General features: G+C 38.0%; 1 protein-coding gene across 3 annotated transcripts in view; it reads right to left on the bottom strand.

Moving 5' to 3' along the window:
• Positions 1–18,993, bottom strand: part of SMURF2 (SMAD specific E3 ubiquitin protein ligase 2) — a 60,099-nt gene extending 41,106 nt beyond the window's left edge. For 2 of the 3 annotated variants that reach the window (XR_004683097.1, XM_035026253.1), the window contains exons 1-3: positions 17,549–18,993; positions 10,857–10,965; positions 1,097–1,230 (exon numbers count right to left, since the gene is read on the bottom strand). Coding sequence is in view for 2 of the 3 variants with exons in the window: in XM_035026253.1 (XP_034882144.1) it covers positions 1,097–1,230; positions 10,857–10,965; positions 17,549–17,657 (352 nt within the window). In the remaining variant the exon portion in view is untranslated. The remainder of the gene's footprint in view (positions 1–1,096; positions 1,231–10,856; positions 10,966–17,548) is intronic. The other variant, XM_035026255.1, reaches the window with a different exon arrangement.
• Between the last annotated feature and the right edge of the window lie 406 nt (positions 18,994–19,399).

Raw genomic sequence — 19,399 nt, 5'->3', positions numbered from 1 at the left:
GCGACTGCCTTCGGCTCAGGTCATGATCCTGGAGTCCCGGGATCGAGTCCCGCATCAGGCTCCCTGCTCGGTGGGGAGCCTGCTTCTCCCTCTGACCCTCCCCCCCTCATGTGCTCTCTGTCTCTCTCATTCTCTCTGTCTCAAATAAATAATAAATTAAAAAATCTTAAAAAAAAAAAAAAAAGACATTTTCGGGTGCCTGGGTGGCTCAGTTGGTTAAGCGACTGCCTTCGGCTCAGGTCATGATCCTGGAGTCCCGGGATCGAGTCCCGCATCGGGCTCCCTGCTCGGCAGGGAGTCTGCTTCTCCCTCTGACCCTCCTCCCTCTCATGCTCTCTGTATCTCATTCTCTCTGTCTCAAATAAATAAATAAAAAATCTTAAAAAAAAAAAAAAAAGAAAAGAAAAAGACATTTTCATCTATGTCTCAATGGGAATAATCCCCCAAAAGATGCTTTGTCACCTGGTTACATGAATTATGCATATGCTAATTAAACTTGTCAATCCAATATGTAAATCATTTCTAATGTCTTGACCTTGGCCTCATCTTATAAATGCCCAGGATGATGGAAAACTAAGCTATAATTAAGTAGTTAATACAGCTGTCTTACACTCAATGTCTTACCTTCCAGAACTTTTAATTTTTTTCACCCCATTTTATGTATCACTCTTATTCACTAATAATTCCCCTTTAAACATTCCAATCACCTAAATAAAACTCACTTTATCTCATAAATCCACCAAAACCAGAGAAGGGTCCTAAGAAATAAAAAAAGGCATATATACTTTGACACCTTTCTTTTTACTCTTGGATATCAAACCTTTCCTAACACTTACAAATTCAGGGGATACTAAGCATCAGCTCTGATTCAGTTCAAGTTTCACATATTTTAAATGTTTCATTCTTTTCATAAAGTCCATAAAATAAATGTAACCAAGAATTTTTACCAATGTTTCAAACACACATAGGAAGTTTCTGAATCCCTGCCTCCCCCCAAAAAATGTGTGTGTATACACACACACACAAATATATATATATATATTTTTTTTTTTTTTTTTTTTTTTTTTAATTTTAAAAAGCACTAGTGTCTACTCACAACCAGTGTCTTTGAGGCGGTTGATGGCATTGGAAAGAAGTCGAACACAACCAAGAAATCCAGCACCTTGTTTTTTATGGATCTTCTTGTGATTCCACACACTGATCGTAACTGAATCAGACTTTCCAATATACCTAAAACACAACATGACTGAATGAGTAACTTGGCAACTACAAGTAGTTAGTGTGAAATTTTTCTTTTGCTTTTGTAGTCTAAAGTCACAAATGCTTCAGAGTATGACTAAATAATGCAAAATATGTTTTGAGTTCAATCAATCCCACAGGACTGAATTTAAACTTTTAAAAAAATCTTAAAAGTAAAATCTAAAAAGAATTTTTAATATATCCTTCATCACATCTGCCACTCTCAGGCTGGGTGACAATTTTTCTTAGTAAAAATCTATTTTAGTAGCTAGTGTCAATTAACACTAAAGGAATTTCTGACATTTCTTTCCAAGAACAAAAATGTTACAAGAATTTTTATCAGTCACATTTTAAAAACATTTCAATGATATGACCTATCATCTCAGAGAGTAGTCAGTTTTCAAGGGGCATCGTCAAGGCTGACAGACCAAAAATCTGACATACCTGTTATGTTTTAAAATGCTGTAGAACAAAAGCTGACTGTAACGCTTTTCCCCTGCTTCTTTCCTGTATGCAGGCCTTGAGCGAGCAGGACTCTTGCAGATTTCACTTCACTGCCTGCAGACAAGCAGAGCAGGGAAAAGCGTTACTATACTTGTCTGTGCATATACCTGCAAGTATGTAAAAGCTCTACCACAGCCAATTGTTCACATGGTGCCATCCCATGCAAAAATATAATAAAATAACATAATTATACCAGTAGAAACCTAACCCTATTTCCCTCTAAGTGGTCAAATTTTTGGTCCAGCAACCTTGATCTTAAAGTGTCATTCAGTAAAGCAATAATATCAGAAAAATTCACCTAATATATAAAAAAGCCAAAACCACTTAAGTGAGAACTAAAACTTTTAAATGAGAAACAGGGAAGCCACACTTGGATCCAGCTGTGCTTTAAAGCAGGCCTACCCCCTGGACTTTTAATTATGCAAACCAATACATTCCCTTTTTAAAAATTAAGCCAATTTGAATTTCATTTCTGTTGCTTGCAAATGAAAAACTCTGAACTAAAATATCCAGGATGCATGCACCAATTTTTAAATATACCTAACCGACCTAACTTGGCAAGTATCTCCTGTGTGATACGTTAAAATTCTAGACCCAGAATCAATTATTAAACAGCTAAATAACCCCAAACCAACATTAAAAAGAAAAAAATCACATTAAATCACTTTCCCAACTGGTAAGCCGGATGTACAAGTATGATAAAATACTGATCCCCTCATGCCCTTAGCCTACCACTGGCATAAACATCCTGTCAAGGCCCAGAGACCTTAGGCACATACTTTGAAAACAGGGGAGATTCTGTCACTTTGTGTCCTTGAACAACTCTGAGATGGCGAATCGCCTCCCTGACAAATGAAACTTTTATACAAAATACACTGCTACTGTATGAAGTCACTGAAAATCTGGAGTTGCCTATTATATCAGTTAGTCTGCTCTAACCAATACAGAAGGCGAATCATAAAGGGCCTTGTCAACCATAGTATGAACTCTGGCCTTTACTCCAAGTAAGGCTGGAAACCAATGGGAGATGTGCAGCAGAGGAGTAACAAGATTTGAAATATGTTTTAACAAGATCACCCTAGCTGCTGTGTTGAGAAAGACCTTAAAAGCAAGGCTAGAAAAGCTAGGAGTCTAAGGCAGAGGTCAGCAAACCACAGCCTGTGAGTCAAATCCAGCAGAGCACACCGTATAGTGTGATTTCATTTTCTTCAAGGATAAATTTTTTTTTTTTTAACTTTTAAGGCCATATTATAAATATTCAGAAAGTCTACATTTCTTCATTCATATTACCACTTTTCTAACATAAAGTCATCATTTCTATGGGCTGGATCCAACAGCGAGAGTCCCCTTCCCCTAAATCCCATGGACCTGACCACCAGGGAATCCCACTCAAATTACCATTAGCACATGAATATAATACCAAGCTCTGGTCTGTAACTTGCACAGAACCCCTGACAAACAGACAAGTTTAGGTAGGGACACCCCCTCCCCCAGGTCCAGCATGAAGCAACTACTAAAGAGGAGACCTCTGCCCAAATGCCAAAGATTTGTCATTGTCGATCTCGGGGAGGGAGGAGGGGAATGTAGAGGCTACTTCTGGACAACAGGCTTGAGCAATGGAAACCTGAGTAAGGTCAAAGGGGCCACAGTGACCACCGGGCTGAATGCAAACAAGCTCATTAAGAGACCTACCTCAAAATATCCATAGGCCTTAGCTGACCAATGGACTACTTACAACCAGCACAGGTACCAAAAAAGGAAAATCCCGTATGTTCCTATACTTCTTCACCCCGCCCCTTGAACTACAGCCCCCCACCACTGCCTCCTGGCGGACAGTCTCTACACTTTGCTGTCCTGCCCACTGCTCCCTCCCAGTGTATTCAGTAAACTTCTCTCTCTTTCGTTCTGCCTTCGGTGATCCTCTCAGCACCTGTTCTGCCGGCCTCCACCCGATCAGGCTGCCCCACACCCCAGTGTAGTAACTAGTCTCCTGGACATCCTTGCCTCCCTCTAAGCAATTTTTCACATTATAGCCCAAGTGTCCACTCTTGGATATAAACCTGATTATATTATTTCCCCCACTGAAAACCCTTTCATTGCTCTCCACTGCTTTTAGGAGAGGATTCAAATTTACTAATAGGCTTTCAAGGACCTTCATGAGCTGGTTCCTGCTAACCTCTCTTTGCTTGTCCTATGCCATACTCCCCTTACAAGAATTCACTAATGCGGGCGCCTGGGTGGCTCAGATGGTTAAGCGTCTGCCTTCGGCTCAGGTCATGATCCCAGGGTCCTGGGATCGAGTCCCACATCGGGCTCCCAGCTCAGCGGGGAGCCTGCTTCTCCCTCCGACCCTCGCCCCTCTCATGCTGTTTCTCTCTCGCTCGCTCTCTAAAAAATAAATAAAATCTTTAAAAAAAAAAAAAAAAAAAAGAATTCACTAATGCTGCCCCTCCAAACTGTTTTCAAAGTCATTATCTTATTCACCTCTGGGTCTTCACACAGATTGCTTTTGCTTAGAGCCGGCCCACTCCTTCCAAGTAAACTCCTACTTAAGGTCAAAGCCTAAATGTCACTTTTTCTAGGAAGCTGTCCTTAACTCCTAAATTCATATAAAGAAGTTCTCTGTATTTCCAGAGCACCCTATACTTCCCCATTTTCTTATCACACTGTTTATAATTTCCTATTTACTTGTGCTGATACACCACTTGGCTGTACACCTGGAGGACCACACCTTATTTACTACTGTACCTGGGTCTCTGGCTGAATTTAAATCTCACTGAAACTTAAAGACATGGCTTAAAACAATCTGATTAAGAACTTTCAAAAGCTTAGTCAGTTACACAGATAGTAGCTTATTAGAGTTGTGATTTCAAATTCACTGCAGGTCAAATCAAGTAATAGAAAAAAACGTGTGACCTAATATACTTTTACTAAAAGCATCTAACATTTGAGAATTACCTGTCAGGTACTAGTCTAAGCACTTTACAGGTATTATCTGTCTCACTCTTCCTATCAGTCTTCTAAAGTAGGCATTGTTGCTGTAGTCAATGGAAACCAACACACAAGGGGTTAAACACTGAGCTAATGATCACAGAAGCAAGTGGTGGAGGTGGGAAGCTGGGTACTCTCACTTCTCTCTATTGCTTACTTTTTTGGTTCCGATTTATCTGCATACTAACTTGGAGTTACTGAGCCACAGCACTGAGGGGCATACACAGAAGCCTTGTTCTGAGTTGTCTCCAGGTATCTCAGTGTCTCAGTAGTAGAGACAGGACATTTGTTCACATGTGGTTTAAAAAGTCAAATTTAAGTAACTGACCAGAGTCCTGGCTGAGGTGGGTACTCTAGGGTGGTTCTAGAACTGTCTGAAGTAAGTAGGTGATATGTCAGGCGTAAGGGTTTGATGGGAGATCTAAAATTCATTTTTGTAGGTAAGTCAAGTGGAACACTTTGAAGAAAAACTGAAATTGATGAAGGGTGAAGTCCAAAGCTTAAAAGACCAAAGACTTAAAAGAGGATATCAAGGCAGTCAACATGTTTATAACATGAGATACGCTGACAAAATGGTAGTGGTGTAGAAAGCATGTGATAATGGAATTAACAACCTGGAGAAAACTGCAACCTACACCTGGTTTCAGGGAGGAACAAATAAGAAACAAGACTATTACTATCATCAAATCCCTGAAATATTCCTGAACTTCTAAGCCCAAGATACTCTGACAGAGATGGTGTGGCTAAAACAGAAGGACTGGTGAAAGTACTGAAAAGGAATGGAAGGCCTTCTTGAATTCCCTCCCTGATCCAGTTCATCCTCAACCCTAGGAAGAGACCTAAGGTTTATACTCGGAAAAGATCTCTACTGAGGGACACGAGGCACAGCTGAGGAAGGAGATAGAAGTCCTTCATAAAAGCAGGGATACTGGGGTGCTAGGTGGCTCAGTCGTTAAGCATCTGCCTTCAGCTCAGGTCATGATACCAGCTCCTGGGATCGAGCCCCACATAGGGCTCCCTGCTCCACGGGAAGCCTGCTTCTCCCTCTCCCACTCCCCCTGCTTGTGTTCCCTCTCTCGCTGTGTCTCTCTCTGTCAAATAAAAAAATAAAATCTTTAAAAAATAAATAAATAAATAAAATAAAAGCAGGCATATTAAGAAGAGGTTAATACAGGCAACAGAGACACTCCCTAGCATCCTTACGCTCTTCAGCTCCAAGAACACTAGCATCCAAGAATATATAGCCCCCAAGCAGGAAAGGGGAGAATTGTCAGTCACACCTGATTACCCTAGTGTGTAGACCAGCTCTACCCAATGGCACAGAATTTCCAATCAACATTTAAATGCCTCCCCTTAAACATAAAAAGACAGAAACCCAAATCAAACTAACAGAAAAAAAGGAATTCTGACAAAAGAAAGGCAATACAAACAACAGAAGAAAACCCACTTCTTATTAGAGAAGATATTGCATCCAAGAAATAAGAAGAAATTATGAAAAAAAAGATAGTCAAAAAACAAAGCGATCTTGGAAGCTAAAAATGTGAAAGCAGAAATTCCAATAAAAGGAATGCTTGAAAATTAAGTTGGGGAAACAGCCCAGATATTTCATCACAGTTTCTCAGTTTTTACTAAAACAAAAATAGTTTATTAAAACAGAGAAGGTGCCTGGGTGGCTCAGTCGGTTAAGCGTCTGACTTTGGCTCAGGTGATGATCTTAGGGTCCTGGGATCAAGGCCTGTGTCAGGCTCCCTGCTCAGTGGGGAGTCTGCCTGTCCTTCTCTCTCTCAACCCCTCCCCCCACTTGTACACTCCTTCTCTCTCCCAAATCTTAAAAAAAGAGAGAGAAAACATGAGAGAAAAAAGATAAGACAACTAAATGATCAATTCAGAAGGGATAACATCCAAAATAACAGGAGTTCCAGAAAAGGAAAAACAGATAAAGAGAAAACGGAAAGGAAATTATCCATACATAAATAAAGACAGGGGCGCCTGGTTGGCTCAGTCAGTGGAACATGCAACTCTTGATCTCAGGGTTGTAAGTTCAAGTCCCACATTGGGTGTAGAGATTAAAAATAATATCTTTTTGGGGGGAGGGAGGTGCCTGGGTGGCTCAGTTAAGTGTCTGCCTTCGGTTCAGGTCGTGATCTCAGGGTCCTGGGATCGAGCCCCGAGTCAGGCTCCCTGCTAAGCAGGGAGCCTGCTACTCCCTCTGCCTCTGCCTGCCGCTCCCCCTGCTTGTGCTCTGTCAAGTAAATGAATAAAATCTTAAAAAAATAAAATTTTTTAAAAATTAAAATAAGATCTTTTAATTATTTACTCACTAAATAAATAAATAACCCTCCCATAACTAAAAAGTATCCAGAAGAGACCACAGGCAGTAATTTCTCTGATATCAGCCATCTTTTTAGATATGTCTAGAGGCAAGGGAAACAAAAAGCAAAAATAAACTATTAGGAGTACATCAAAATAAAAAGCTCATAAACTATTAGGAGTACATCAAAATAAAAAGCTTCTGGGCACCTGGGTGGCTCAGTTGGTTGGGCGACTGCCTTCGGCTCAGGTCATGATCCTGGAGTCCCTGGATCGAGTCCCGCATCAGGCTCCCTGCTCAGCAGGGAGTCTGCTTCTCCCTCTGACCTTCCCCCCTCTCATGCTCTCTATCTCATTGTCTCTCAAATGAATAAACAAAATCTTTAAAAATAAAAAAATAAAAAAATAAAAAAAAATAAAAAGCTTCTGCACAGAAAAGGACAATCAGAACTAAAAGACAACCTACTGAATGGGAGAAAATATTTGCAAATGACATATCCAGTAAAGGGTTAGTATCCAATATATATAAAGAACTTAACACCAAAACACACCTGTCAGAATGGCTAAAATCAAAAACTCAAGAAACAGCAAGTGTTGGTGAGGATGTGGAGAAAAAGGAACCCTCATGCACCACTGGTGGGAATGCAGACTGGTGCAGCCACTATGGAAGACGGTATGGAAGTTCCTCAAAAAATTAAAAATAGCGGGGCACCTGGGTGGCTAAGTTGGTTAAGCATCCGACTCTTGATTTCAGCTCAGGTCATGATCTCAGGGTCCTGAGATCAAGCCCCATGTTGGGCTCTGAATTCAGTGAGGAGTCTGCTTGTCCCTCTCCATACCCCCTGCTTGCTCTCATGCACTTGCTCTCTCAAATAATAAATAAAATTTTTTTAAAAATTAAAAATAGAGGGGCACCTGGATGGCTCAGTCAGTTAAGTATCTGAGCCTTGATTTTGGTTCAGGTTGTGATCTCAATTGGGGTCATAAGATCGAGCCCCATGTTCTTCTCCAACCTCAGCGTGGAGTCTGCTTGAGATTCTCTTCCTCTGCCCCTCCCCCGGCTCGCTCACTCTCTCAATAAATAAATAAATAAATAAATAAATGATAGATAGATAGATAGATAGATAGATAGATAAATAAATAAATAAATAAATAAATAAATAAATAAAATAAAACCAGAACTATCCTACGATCTAGTTATTGCACTACTGGGTATTTACCCAAAGAATACAAAAATACTAATTCAAAGGGATATGTACCCCTATGTTTATTGCAGCATTATTTACAATAGGCAAATTATGGAAGGAGCCCAAGTGTCTACTGAGACATGAATGGATAAAGAATGGAATATTATTCAGCCATAAGAAAGAGGTCTTGCCATTTGTAACAACATGGATGGATCTAGAGAGTATAATGCTACAAAATAAGCCAGTCAGAGAAAGATAAATACCATATGATTTCATTCATATGTGGAATTTAAGAAATAAAACAAATGAACAAAGGGGGAAAAAAGAGAAACCAAAAAAACAGATTCTTAACTATAGAGAACACAGAGATGATTCAGATGGTTATGGGGCGGGGGGGCGGGGGGAAAGACAGGTGAAAAAGCTGAAGGAGATTAAGAGTACACTTAGTTTTGGGAGGTGGGGGGAGAGTCAGGGAGGAAGTGGGATGGAGGGGAGCAGAGTGAGAGGGAGAGAAAATCTTAAGCAGGCTCCATGCCCAGCACAGAGCCTGATGCTCAATCTCACAACCCTGAAATCCTAACCTGAGCTGAAATCAAAAGTCCGATGCTTAACCCACTGAGCCACCCAGATGCCCCAAGAATACACTTATCTTGATGAACACTGGGTAATATATGGAACTGCTGAATCACTATATTGTACACCTGAAACTAATATAACACTATATGTTAACTATACTGAAATTAAATTTTTAAAAAGAGTTTATCAGATTAAAAGTTTCCAATAAGTATCTAGCACTATGTAACATATACCAAGACCATTATCAAAAAAATGTAGTATCAGGCATAAAGAGAATACACTGAAATCTTCCAGTAGAAAACAATAATCAAGAAAGACCAAAATCAGAATGCCATTAGCAATACTCTAAAACTGCACTGTTCAAAAGGGCAGCCACCAGCCACATGGAGCTATTGATGAGTAATGGAGGCTAGTCCAAATTGAGGCACTCTGTAAGTGCAAAACAAACTCCTCTAAGATCTCAAAGACTTAGTTTTAAAATATTTATTTTTTAATTCTACTTATTTATAAAAAACAATTATTTGATATTGACATGTTGAAATGAGAATATTTTAGATATACTGAACTAAATAAAATATATTTATTAAGCCTAATCCTTTTTATTAGCTTTTTTAAATGTGGTTTCTAGCAAATTTAAAATTGCAAACAACCTCCCATTTGTGGCTCACATTGTATTTCTATTCAGCAGTGCTGATCTAGACCTGGAAGACAATGGAGCATTGTATTCACAATTTGGAAAGAAAGTGATGTCTTTACCTAGAAGTTTATACTCAAACAATCAAGTGAGAAGACAAAGTATTTTCAGGTAAGATATCAAAGGAATTTTCCCTATCTTTGTACTCTTTCTCAATGAAAGACAGACTTCACCAAAACAGGGAATAAACAAAAAATGGGAAGTCGCTGAACCTAGAAGAGAGAAAGGAAATCCCCAATGTAATGATAAAGGCAAGTTCCCAGACAACTGTGCGGCAGGTCTTAGACCAGTTTAGACTACCAGACCAGACTGGAGGAAAAAGACAGAGGTTTCAGGAGGGATATCTCAAAGAAGAAAACAAAGCCAGTGGAATAGCTCCTGTGGTTGAATACATGAAGATATGTTCAGTCCTGTGGGAGACTCTGGGAATTAACCAATGAGACAGAAAACTAAGCAAGTGGCAAAGTAAGACAGTTATAACTCCAGAAAAACAAAAATTGTCAAGAAAGGAAATGTAATCATTACATACCACATGACTCAATTATGAATAGTTACATGACCATAGTAATGTAAATAGAGAACAATGATTTAACCAAAAAGGTTCACATAACTATACTGGGGGGCTGGGAGAAAGAAGGGCCACGTGGGTGTTATGGGTGTTGTGGGAGTAGGGATGAGAGAGATCAGTTGTAAAAGCTGAATTTTCTTGTACGGTAGGAATTGTAAAAATAATACCTAAAACTAAAAGTATGTAGACACTAAATCTCTCTGCATCTCTCCTCCCACCCCCACCCCATATAGAGAGATGTATAAAATAAGCATGATATCTGGAAATAGAAGAAAATACCAGAATAAATAGTCAAAGTTACTCAAAGTAGTTACCTTGAGAATGGGAATCAGGAATAAGAATGGGACAGCAAAGTGCATTTTCCCATTAAAAGCCTTACAGTATTATGTGCCTTTTTAGAAGTTACATATACTACTGTGATTAAAATAAAACCATCCCTACAAAAGCAAAAAGAATGCCTACGAGTGCATCCCAATTATGACTTCTGGTTTTATACTCATAACTGGTGGAAAGTAAATTAATACCTTTATTTAACTGAAGAAAGATGGGGTGGGGCTGCTCTAAACTGCATATACATTTTGTTCTCCATAGGCTTATTAAGGGCACTTAGTCTTTCGAAACCAGCTATCAATAAGCCAAAGTACTTTCCCATTAGGTTTTGTGTCCCTCTGTGAAGACCAAATTATACCACAGATCAAATTCTGATCATTTTCAGTGATTCTTTTCGAAGACTATATCAAATAATATTGATTCTAGGTTTCATTTCAAATGAATCATTTAAACCTACAGGTCATAATGCTGATTCCACTTTGGATCAAGTGTATTCTTCACAGTATCTGTAGAATGGCATTGCCCAGATCCATCAACCACCACCTTAGCAAATGGATCAGGAAGTCCTGTGAAAAAAGGGGAAGAAATTTTTTTTATTAAAGAATATTATAACATGGAAAATAGAAGATTAATTGTATAAAGCTTACTATTTACTACAAAAGATTATTCCCATTCTTTATAAAAAGTTTAACATTCAGCTATAAAGTGGTCCATTTTAAAACTAAGATTAGGGGCACCTGGGTGGCTCAGTCGTTAAGCGTCTGCCTTCGGCTCAGGTCATGATCCCAGGGTCCTGGGATCGAGCCCCGCATTGGGCTCCCTGCTCGGCAGGAAGCCCGCTTCTCCCTCTCCCACTCCCCCTGCTTGTGTTCCTGCTCTCGCTATCTCTCTGTCAAATAAATAAAATCTTTAAAAAATAAATAAATAAATAAAACTAAGATTAAAGGTAATTCTATATTAAATACCAAAAGCTACGTTTTTTTCTTGCTCCTATCTCAAAACATTCTCAGCTTAAACTACAAAAGCCTAGAGGTTACCTCAGAATGTGGAAGTTTTTATAGATCTTTACCAGCCCTTTGACCCAAGGGAGCTTAAAACATTCCTGTTTTAAGGTTTTAAGGTTCCTCTTAGAACCTTCCCAAGGTCTCTCTTAGTAGCATTTAAAGAAACAGCTTTTAATAACCTTTAATAGGTTTTCACACAAGAACATGGGCTACAGAGAAATCAAATTAGCCAAAAAGTTTTCTTCAATAGCTACCATGAGTGATGAGAAACTGAAATAAAAAATCTAAAATCTAATACCCTGCCTTAAAAGATCTTTCTATCTAATTGGGGAGATAAGAATGCCATGGATGGGGGGAGGACCGGGGGACGGGTTGGCACGCCTGGGTGGCTCAGTGGGTTAAGCCTCCAACTGTTGGTTTCGGCTCAGGTCATGATCTCAAGGGTTCTGAGACTGAGCCCTGCATTGGGCTCCGCACTTAGCAGGGAGTCTGCTTGAGATTCTCTCTCACCCTCTGCCCCTCCTCCAGCTCATGTTCTTTCTCTTTCTCTCAAATGAATAAATAAATATTATTTTAAGAATGCTGTGGGGGAGAGGGGAACCTGAGAATAAAGAAGTGTTTGTACTGACTATAAAGAAAACACTTTTAATACTATGTCAGGCGCTGTTCTAAATGCTTTACATATATTGAATCTCTTATTCTTCACAATAATCCAATGGAGTAAATACTACTATAATGTCTACTGATGAGGAAACTAAGGCACAAAAGGGTTAATTAACTAGTCCAAGGACAAACAGTACATGACAGAGCCAGGGTCTAAAGTTTCGATTTTTAAAGCCATGCACATATAATCTGATTCTCGATTTCATGCTCTTAACCACTATGCTATGTTATACCTCTCACTTACTATGCAGTTCAACAGTGAGTACAAGTAAGAGCTCAGAAAAACAGGAGAACAGTTGAAGTTTGAACAGCAAATCAAGGTGTATTTTGTTTGTTTGTTTGTTTTCTTGAGGGGATGGGACTCATTTGGGCTTTAAAGGACAAACAGGAAGATTGCCAAGAAAGGTATAACAATATTGACAATATTTGAAGGGCTCTGAGGAGTCTAACCAAATCTTCTGTGCTAATGTGTAAAAGTAAATACTGCTGGTAAGAGAGGCTTAAAAGTCAGGAAATGACTGAAATAGATTAACAGGGAGCCACTTTAGGTTCTTAAGCATGGCTGTAAATACATGGTCCTATTTTCCCACTAGTCGTATTCAGGGTAGACTGGGAGAAGGAAAGACTGGTATAGAGAACATCTATGAAGCTGTTGTAAGTTCCATAGAGTAGGATAAAAGAACAGTAAGATGAGTAGACCCTGCACTAGGGAAGTCACATGAAAAGGAAAGTGACAGTGAAATAAGCTACTCTGAAAGATCTGAGTTTATAAGAAACTAAAGTCAAAAATGACACTACAGTTCTCAGCCCTAAGTAACAATGAGAAGAGTGGTCTTTTGGGGGGAAAGAAAAGTTAGAAGGTCGGGGCTCCTGGGTGGCTCAGACGGTTAAGCGTCTGCCTTTGGCTCGGGTCATGATCCTGGGGTCCTGGGATCGAGCCCCACATTGGGTTTCTTGCTCAGCAGGGAGCCTGCTTCTCCCACTCCCTATGCCTGCCGCTCCCCCTGCTTGTTACTCTCGCTCTCCGTCAAATAAAAAATAAAAAATCTTAAAAAAAAAAAAAAAAAGGAAAAGTTAGAAGGTAAAACTAAATAAAATGTTAAAGAGACAAAAATGACAATTTAGGCATTAGACATATTGGGATAGCAAAGATTTCCTATGGACAGCTGAAAATACTAGAACAAAATGTTGGTAAGTCGTGATAACTGAAGAACTTGTACACCTTGATATCTAATTTTTTTTTTTAAGTCAAGATACCAATGTGCCAAGACTCAAGGCCAGGCAGAAATTGTGTCATCAGTTCCCCAATTCTATGATTCTGTGATCTGTCAACTTCAAATAAGATCAAAATTTACGAGTGTTAAGTATTTAAGAACATACTTGGAAGTTAGGGTATTGATATATTTAACTATATATATTTTTTTAAGATTTACTTATTTATTTGACACAAAGATAGAGAGAGCACAAACAGGGGAAGCAGCAGGCAGAGGGAGAAGCAGGCTTCCCGCTGAGCAGGGAGCCCAATGCAGGGCTCAATCCCAGGACCCCGGGATCATGACCTGAGCCGAAGGCAGCCGCTTAACTGACAGAGCCACCCAGGCCCCCCTATTTAACTATATTATTGAAATTTACTGCTACTCATATTATTTCAATAATACCTAATCATTTTATTTTATTTTTTTTTAGATTTTATTTATTTGACAGAGAGAGCGCGAGAGAGGGAACACAAGCAGGGGGAGTGGGAGAGGGAGAAGCAGGCTTCATGCTGAGCAGGGAGCCCGACGTGGGGCTCGATCCCAGGACCCTGGGACCATGACCTGAGCCGAAGGCAGACGCTTAACGACTGAGCCACCCAGGCGCTCCTAATACCTAATCATTTTTAACTGTGTTTAATGGAAGAGTACTTTTCCCTCTGCCTTCAATAACATTAAGTATTTTCTCCTGAAGAACTCCATTCTATCTTGTTCTTTTGATTCTACTATCTCAAAAAACACATAAATATATGTTTGTAAGCAAAAACAAAAACAAAAATCACATTTCTAGCTTTCCTTTTAGATTTTGTTTAGTTATAGGATTAAGGACTAAGGAAAACAACTTTTCCACACACAAAAAAACTACGTATGGCTTCCACATCCTTAAGTATGAAATCATCAGTCCCAGCCTCCTACGTTTCTCTTGTTAAATAATACAAAGTACAAGCTCTACACCCTAACAACAATAAAAATACCTAACTTTCAACTTACCTGATTCTATTACTCCACAAAAATTTAACCTGAGAGCCAAGTTACTGTGATGTCATCAAAAGCTATCAAGTTTCTGAAGTGAGTGAGACCCCTAGTGGTAAATATAAAGTGGCTACGGTATTTTCTGTACTTTTAAAAAACTTCTCAATTAGCCCCATCATTTCTGGGTCATATGAAAACAGCTAAAGCTCAAGATTTTCTCGCTACACAAATGTGCTTGGGCTGCAAATGATAATGAAACAAACATTTCAACTCAGAAGTGTGCTGCTGTCCAGAGAAAAAGTGGGTTTTTTGGTTTTTTTAAGTAGCCTCCATGCCCAGCATGGAGCCCAATCTCAGGGCTTGAACTCATAACCATGAGATCAAGACCTGAGATAGAGAGTCTAACACTTAACCAAGTGAGCCACCCAAGTGCCCCTAAAGCTTTATTTGTGATTGGGGGAAGGAAATAAAAATCTTTTCACCAACCGTCTTGGTTCTGAGTGACTTCAATTTGGCCCTTATATGCAGCACCTTAACACAGGAGCTTACACACAAATCTTTTATTTAAATGTTGCATAAAAGAGAAAAAAATACGCTAATCAGAACATTCTTGGGGCGCCTGGGTGGCTCAGTTTGTTAAGCGTCTGCCTTCGGCTCAGGTCGTGGTCCCAGGGTCCTGGGATCAAGCCCTGCATCAGGCTCTCTGCTCAGCAGGGAGTCTGTTTCTCTCTCTCCCACTCCCCCTGCCTGTGCTCTCTCTTGCACTCTCTCTCTCTGATAAACAAAATCTTAAAAAAAAAGAAAACAGTCTTTAAAAAACAGATAATGGATAAACATTAGACAAAACTAATGGTAGAATCTAGATGTGGATATTCACTATAAAACTCTCTACATGTTCCTATATGTTGAGAAATTTTTCCTTCTAAAATTTTGGGGAAAGGGGAAGTAACTTATTTTTTAAAGCCAATAAGCTTGCAAACAATTCTAAAAAGTGAATTAGCAAAACTTTTCTCAGGAAGGGTAGTTACCCAAAATAAATAGTATTATCTCAAATTATACAAACTATAACACTTGGCTTTGTATTTTTTCCCTATAATTAAATATATACACACATACATATTTCATCAGCCTATAGTCATGCTTGATATTAAAATTTACTTCTCATTCAACATGCTTTAAACCTCATTACAAACAAGTACTTTGTATTTTGGTATCAATGATAATTGCATTCTGATCAATAAACAGACACTCTCACTCAAATTTCATTAAAAGATTTAAGAAGTACTATAATTCTTTCTCTGGAATTAATGTGGGCCACCCTCAACTTATAAGCAGATCAAAGACAGATGTAAAGCTACCACAGCAGAGGCTGTTCTCACTGTGAACCCGGGAGATAGTCCATCCCTGGCTGAGTGCCTTCTGAAGGCCTCACAATTGGCTTTCCTGTTTCCCTTTCCAGAGCCATCATAATCACATAGTTTCCCCTAATTTTCTTATCCCTGGAGCAAACTCACAACTCTTAAGAATTTTTATTAATTTTTACGCCTACACCAATGAAAAAGAGAAAGAGTTCAAGAAGGAACTTCTTTTTTTCCTAACTACAAGTTAAGGGCAGATAAAGATCGTGTAAGTGATAACAATGGGCTCTCCGAGGTTTATCAAAAATTAAAGTAAGATTCCCCTAGATTTTCTAGGAAAACTGAGACAAGGTTATTTGGATATTTTACTGGAGAACCCGTGTCTTGGGACTCTGGCAGCAAGAACGAACTTGGGAAGGAAGGCTGGGAGACAAAATGGAAGATTTTATCTTTAAAACCAGAGCAGATGTCTTGGAGAGTGCAGAAGCAACTTTAAGAGTATGCATTCCTCACTTTCCTCCCTTTTTTCCTTGTCACTTGCCTATCTGATCCTATTTGCCACTCTGCAGTCCTACTAGAATAAATCCTATATCAAATCAACCTTTAAGAAGGGTAAAAAAGAGTATACACTGGTTACTAGGTTATCAGTGACAGGGATGAGATAGGTAGTTCAGCAAAAGCCTGTGAAGATAATATTTGGTGGCAGCATGAAGACAGGTCAGTGGCCTCTACTACTGCAACATGCAGTAGAGTGGAGAACACACAGTACATAAATTGGAGACTGCTTAAAACTTTAACTATGTCCCCAATTATCCTATTTAACTCCTTTCCCATATAAACACAGACACCAGAAAATTTTCTAATTATATAAAGGTTTATAAGATGTTATTTTACAAACTTTAATTTTGGTTCTCTCCAGAAATTTTAAAAGAAAGTTTCAAGTGAAATGAATTAAGTATGATTTTAAAATGCATCAAGAGCTTATTACTTCTTTTAATCAAACCCCTGAAAATTAAGTAGTATCATATTAAATTAGACAGCACTTACAGCTAGTTTTTGCTGGCTGGTAGAACCTGAATTTTAAAATCAAATGAAATGTCTCATTTATAACTTCAAATATTTTACATATAAAATTTTGTTGGCTTATAGTTCCTTATCAAAAATTATATCATTTTTACTCATTTATATATTTTTAAATTTTCTTTACTCAATAATTTAAAGCTATTATGAAATATGATATTACAGGGTAAAGATTCTAAACACACGTGAGGGGTTCTTCCCAATCCTCCCTCACAAAACTTAATCCTAAATAAAGCCACCAAAAAAAAAAAAAAAAAAACTGACAACTTATTGGCAAAGAGACTGCAAAATATGGGAACCAAATGTCTGCTTTGGAGTCTGAGACATAAGAGCATCTATGATAGGATGTGGCAGAGATTTCTTTCCTACACTCTGGAAATTCCAAGCAGGCTGAATGACTTCTCTACTTTCCAAGGAATCATGACTGCCTGAATAAAATTTCCTATAAAATGTTAGAAAAGAAAAAAAAAGTGTTTACAAAATAATCTCTACTTTTCTAGAAACCTAGTAGTATATGCACACCTTCAATACTCTTTACACACATCTCATATACACACACTTAACCACACACATTTCACACAAATATGTGGGAGGGGTGGATAAAAGGAAAGAGACTAAAGCTAAAAAGGCACAAAATCCTCTAAAAAAAAAAAACACAAAAAACAAAAAACAGTGTTGCCAAAAGGCTCTGAACCAAAGCATTCATAAAACAGTACCAAGTAGATTTCTGAATAGAGAACTCACTAAGCCAGACAATTCCGAAAATGTTATCCAAAAAGTCAACACACAACATACAAGATTTAAAGTTAATTTACTTACGGAAAAAATCCTTTTTCACCAAGTTTTTTGCACAGAGTACTGTAAAGGAAACAAAAAAAAATACATGGAAAGAATTAAAACGGTAAGACTGCACTGTCAAACGATTCATTTTAAAACACTGAAAACACCAGTGAATAATAATTAATAATAACTACAGCAAAGTATGAAATATGATCACAAATTTTTATTAAAGACTAGCAAAGGACAGCTGAACCAGTGGTTGCAACTTCAGCAATGATCACCAGTAACAGCTGAGGGCCAGAAAGTTTATAAATCTGGTATTCTAATAAGAATCGACTTCCAATCAATCCTCCATCAAGATTTACCTCAGAGTAGCTCAGTGAGAAGGGGGAAACAGTTCTAAGAAGAAAATATGTTGATATTTTCTAAGAAGAAAACTTAGGTTGATAAATATATTTTTAAATGAAATAACTTTGTACTGAAGATCATAAATTAGAGCTTTCTTGATATAGATGAGATTTTTTTAAATAACATTCTGTTATTTACTCTTCATCTGACTCTACAGAATTTTACAGGAGATAAATTACCTTCTCCTAAATCATCAGCTCAATGACAAGACAGATTACTGTATCTACCAAAAACTGAAAGTTAATAATATTGAAATAGATATCCCAAATCCACATTCTCTGTATTACCTTGCATTAAATTACTACTTTTATGGTGATGGATGCACAACCTTGTGAATATATTAAAAGCATTGAATTGCACACTCTAAACGGGTGAATTTTATAGTACGTGATTATATGTTAACTTAAAAATTACTGCTTATGTAGTCATAAACTTAACTTCTTTAATTCAAACTTGTTACAAGTGAGAGGAAAACATCAATTTCCATATGTTTCTAATTTATAAAATATCTATAAATGTAACGTTTGGTTAATTTCTACCCATTTCAGTTTAAATGGTCTGTTCAATTAATTACAACTATTTAAAGTTTAGTGTATAAAGTTCATTTAACATAACAAACCTCAGCAATAAGTCAAAATATATTCACTTTAAAAGTTCAAATAAAAATCATTTTGAAGACAGATGTCACTGGCAAATGAATAAAATTATTAAGTAAGCACAAGATACTAATTTACTAGTCAGAGTTTCTTAGGCCCTGTCTTAGAAACAGTATTATTTTTAAAAACATAAAAACTCAATCATGAAAACTAAGGGTCATAACTAAGAGTACCAAATCACAAACTGGATTTAGAAGAACTTCTCCCTAAACCTTCATTATCACCATATAAACTGAATAGAATACTCAGGATCAATACATACACAATACATACATGAATCCAAATTATAATCTTCAGTACTGATGAGGTAATGGGTTTTTAATCATCAGCCTATGATTCCAGAGTGAAATGATTTCACATGCTACTTCAGAGAAACAAAATATATGTGAATTCTCCAACTTCTTATCACTAACCCTACAAACTTATGTTTTGATACTCATTCTTTTTGTCTTCCTTCCACTTACAATGTCCACCCTCCTGTCTAACACTGTCCTTTCCCACCCCCACACCCCACCCACAGTGGCTGCATTCTACCAACAGAGCATGAGGATTCCTTTTTCTCCACATCCTCACCAACACTTGTTATTTCTTGTCCTTTTGATTCCAGCCATTCTGACAGGTATGAGGTGATATCTCATTATGGTTTTCATTTACATTTCCCTGATGGTCAGGGATATTGAGCATCTTTTCATGTATCTACTGTCCATCTGCATGTCTTATTTGGAAAAATGTCTACTCGGGTCCTCTGCCCATTTTTTAATAGGATTATTTGTGGGTTTTGCATGTTGAGTTGTGTAAGTTCTTTATATACTTTGGATATTAACCC

The sequence above is a fragment of the Mirounga leonina genome, unplaced genomic scaffold (genome assembly GCF_011800145.1).
Source record: "Mirounga leonina isolate KUSES-001 unplaced genomic scaffold, KU_Mleo_1.0 Mir_197, whole genome shotgun sequence".
NCBI lineage: Eukaryota > Metazoa > Chordata > Mammalia > Carnivora > Phocidae > Mirounga > Mirounga leonina.
Note: the sequence above shows the minus strand (reverse complement) of the source record. Positions and strands in the feature narration are given on the sequence as shown.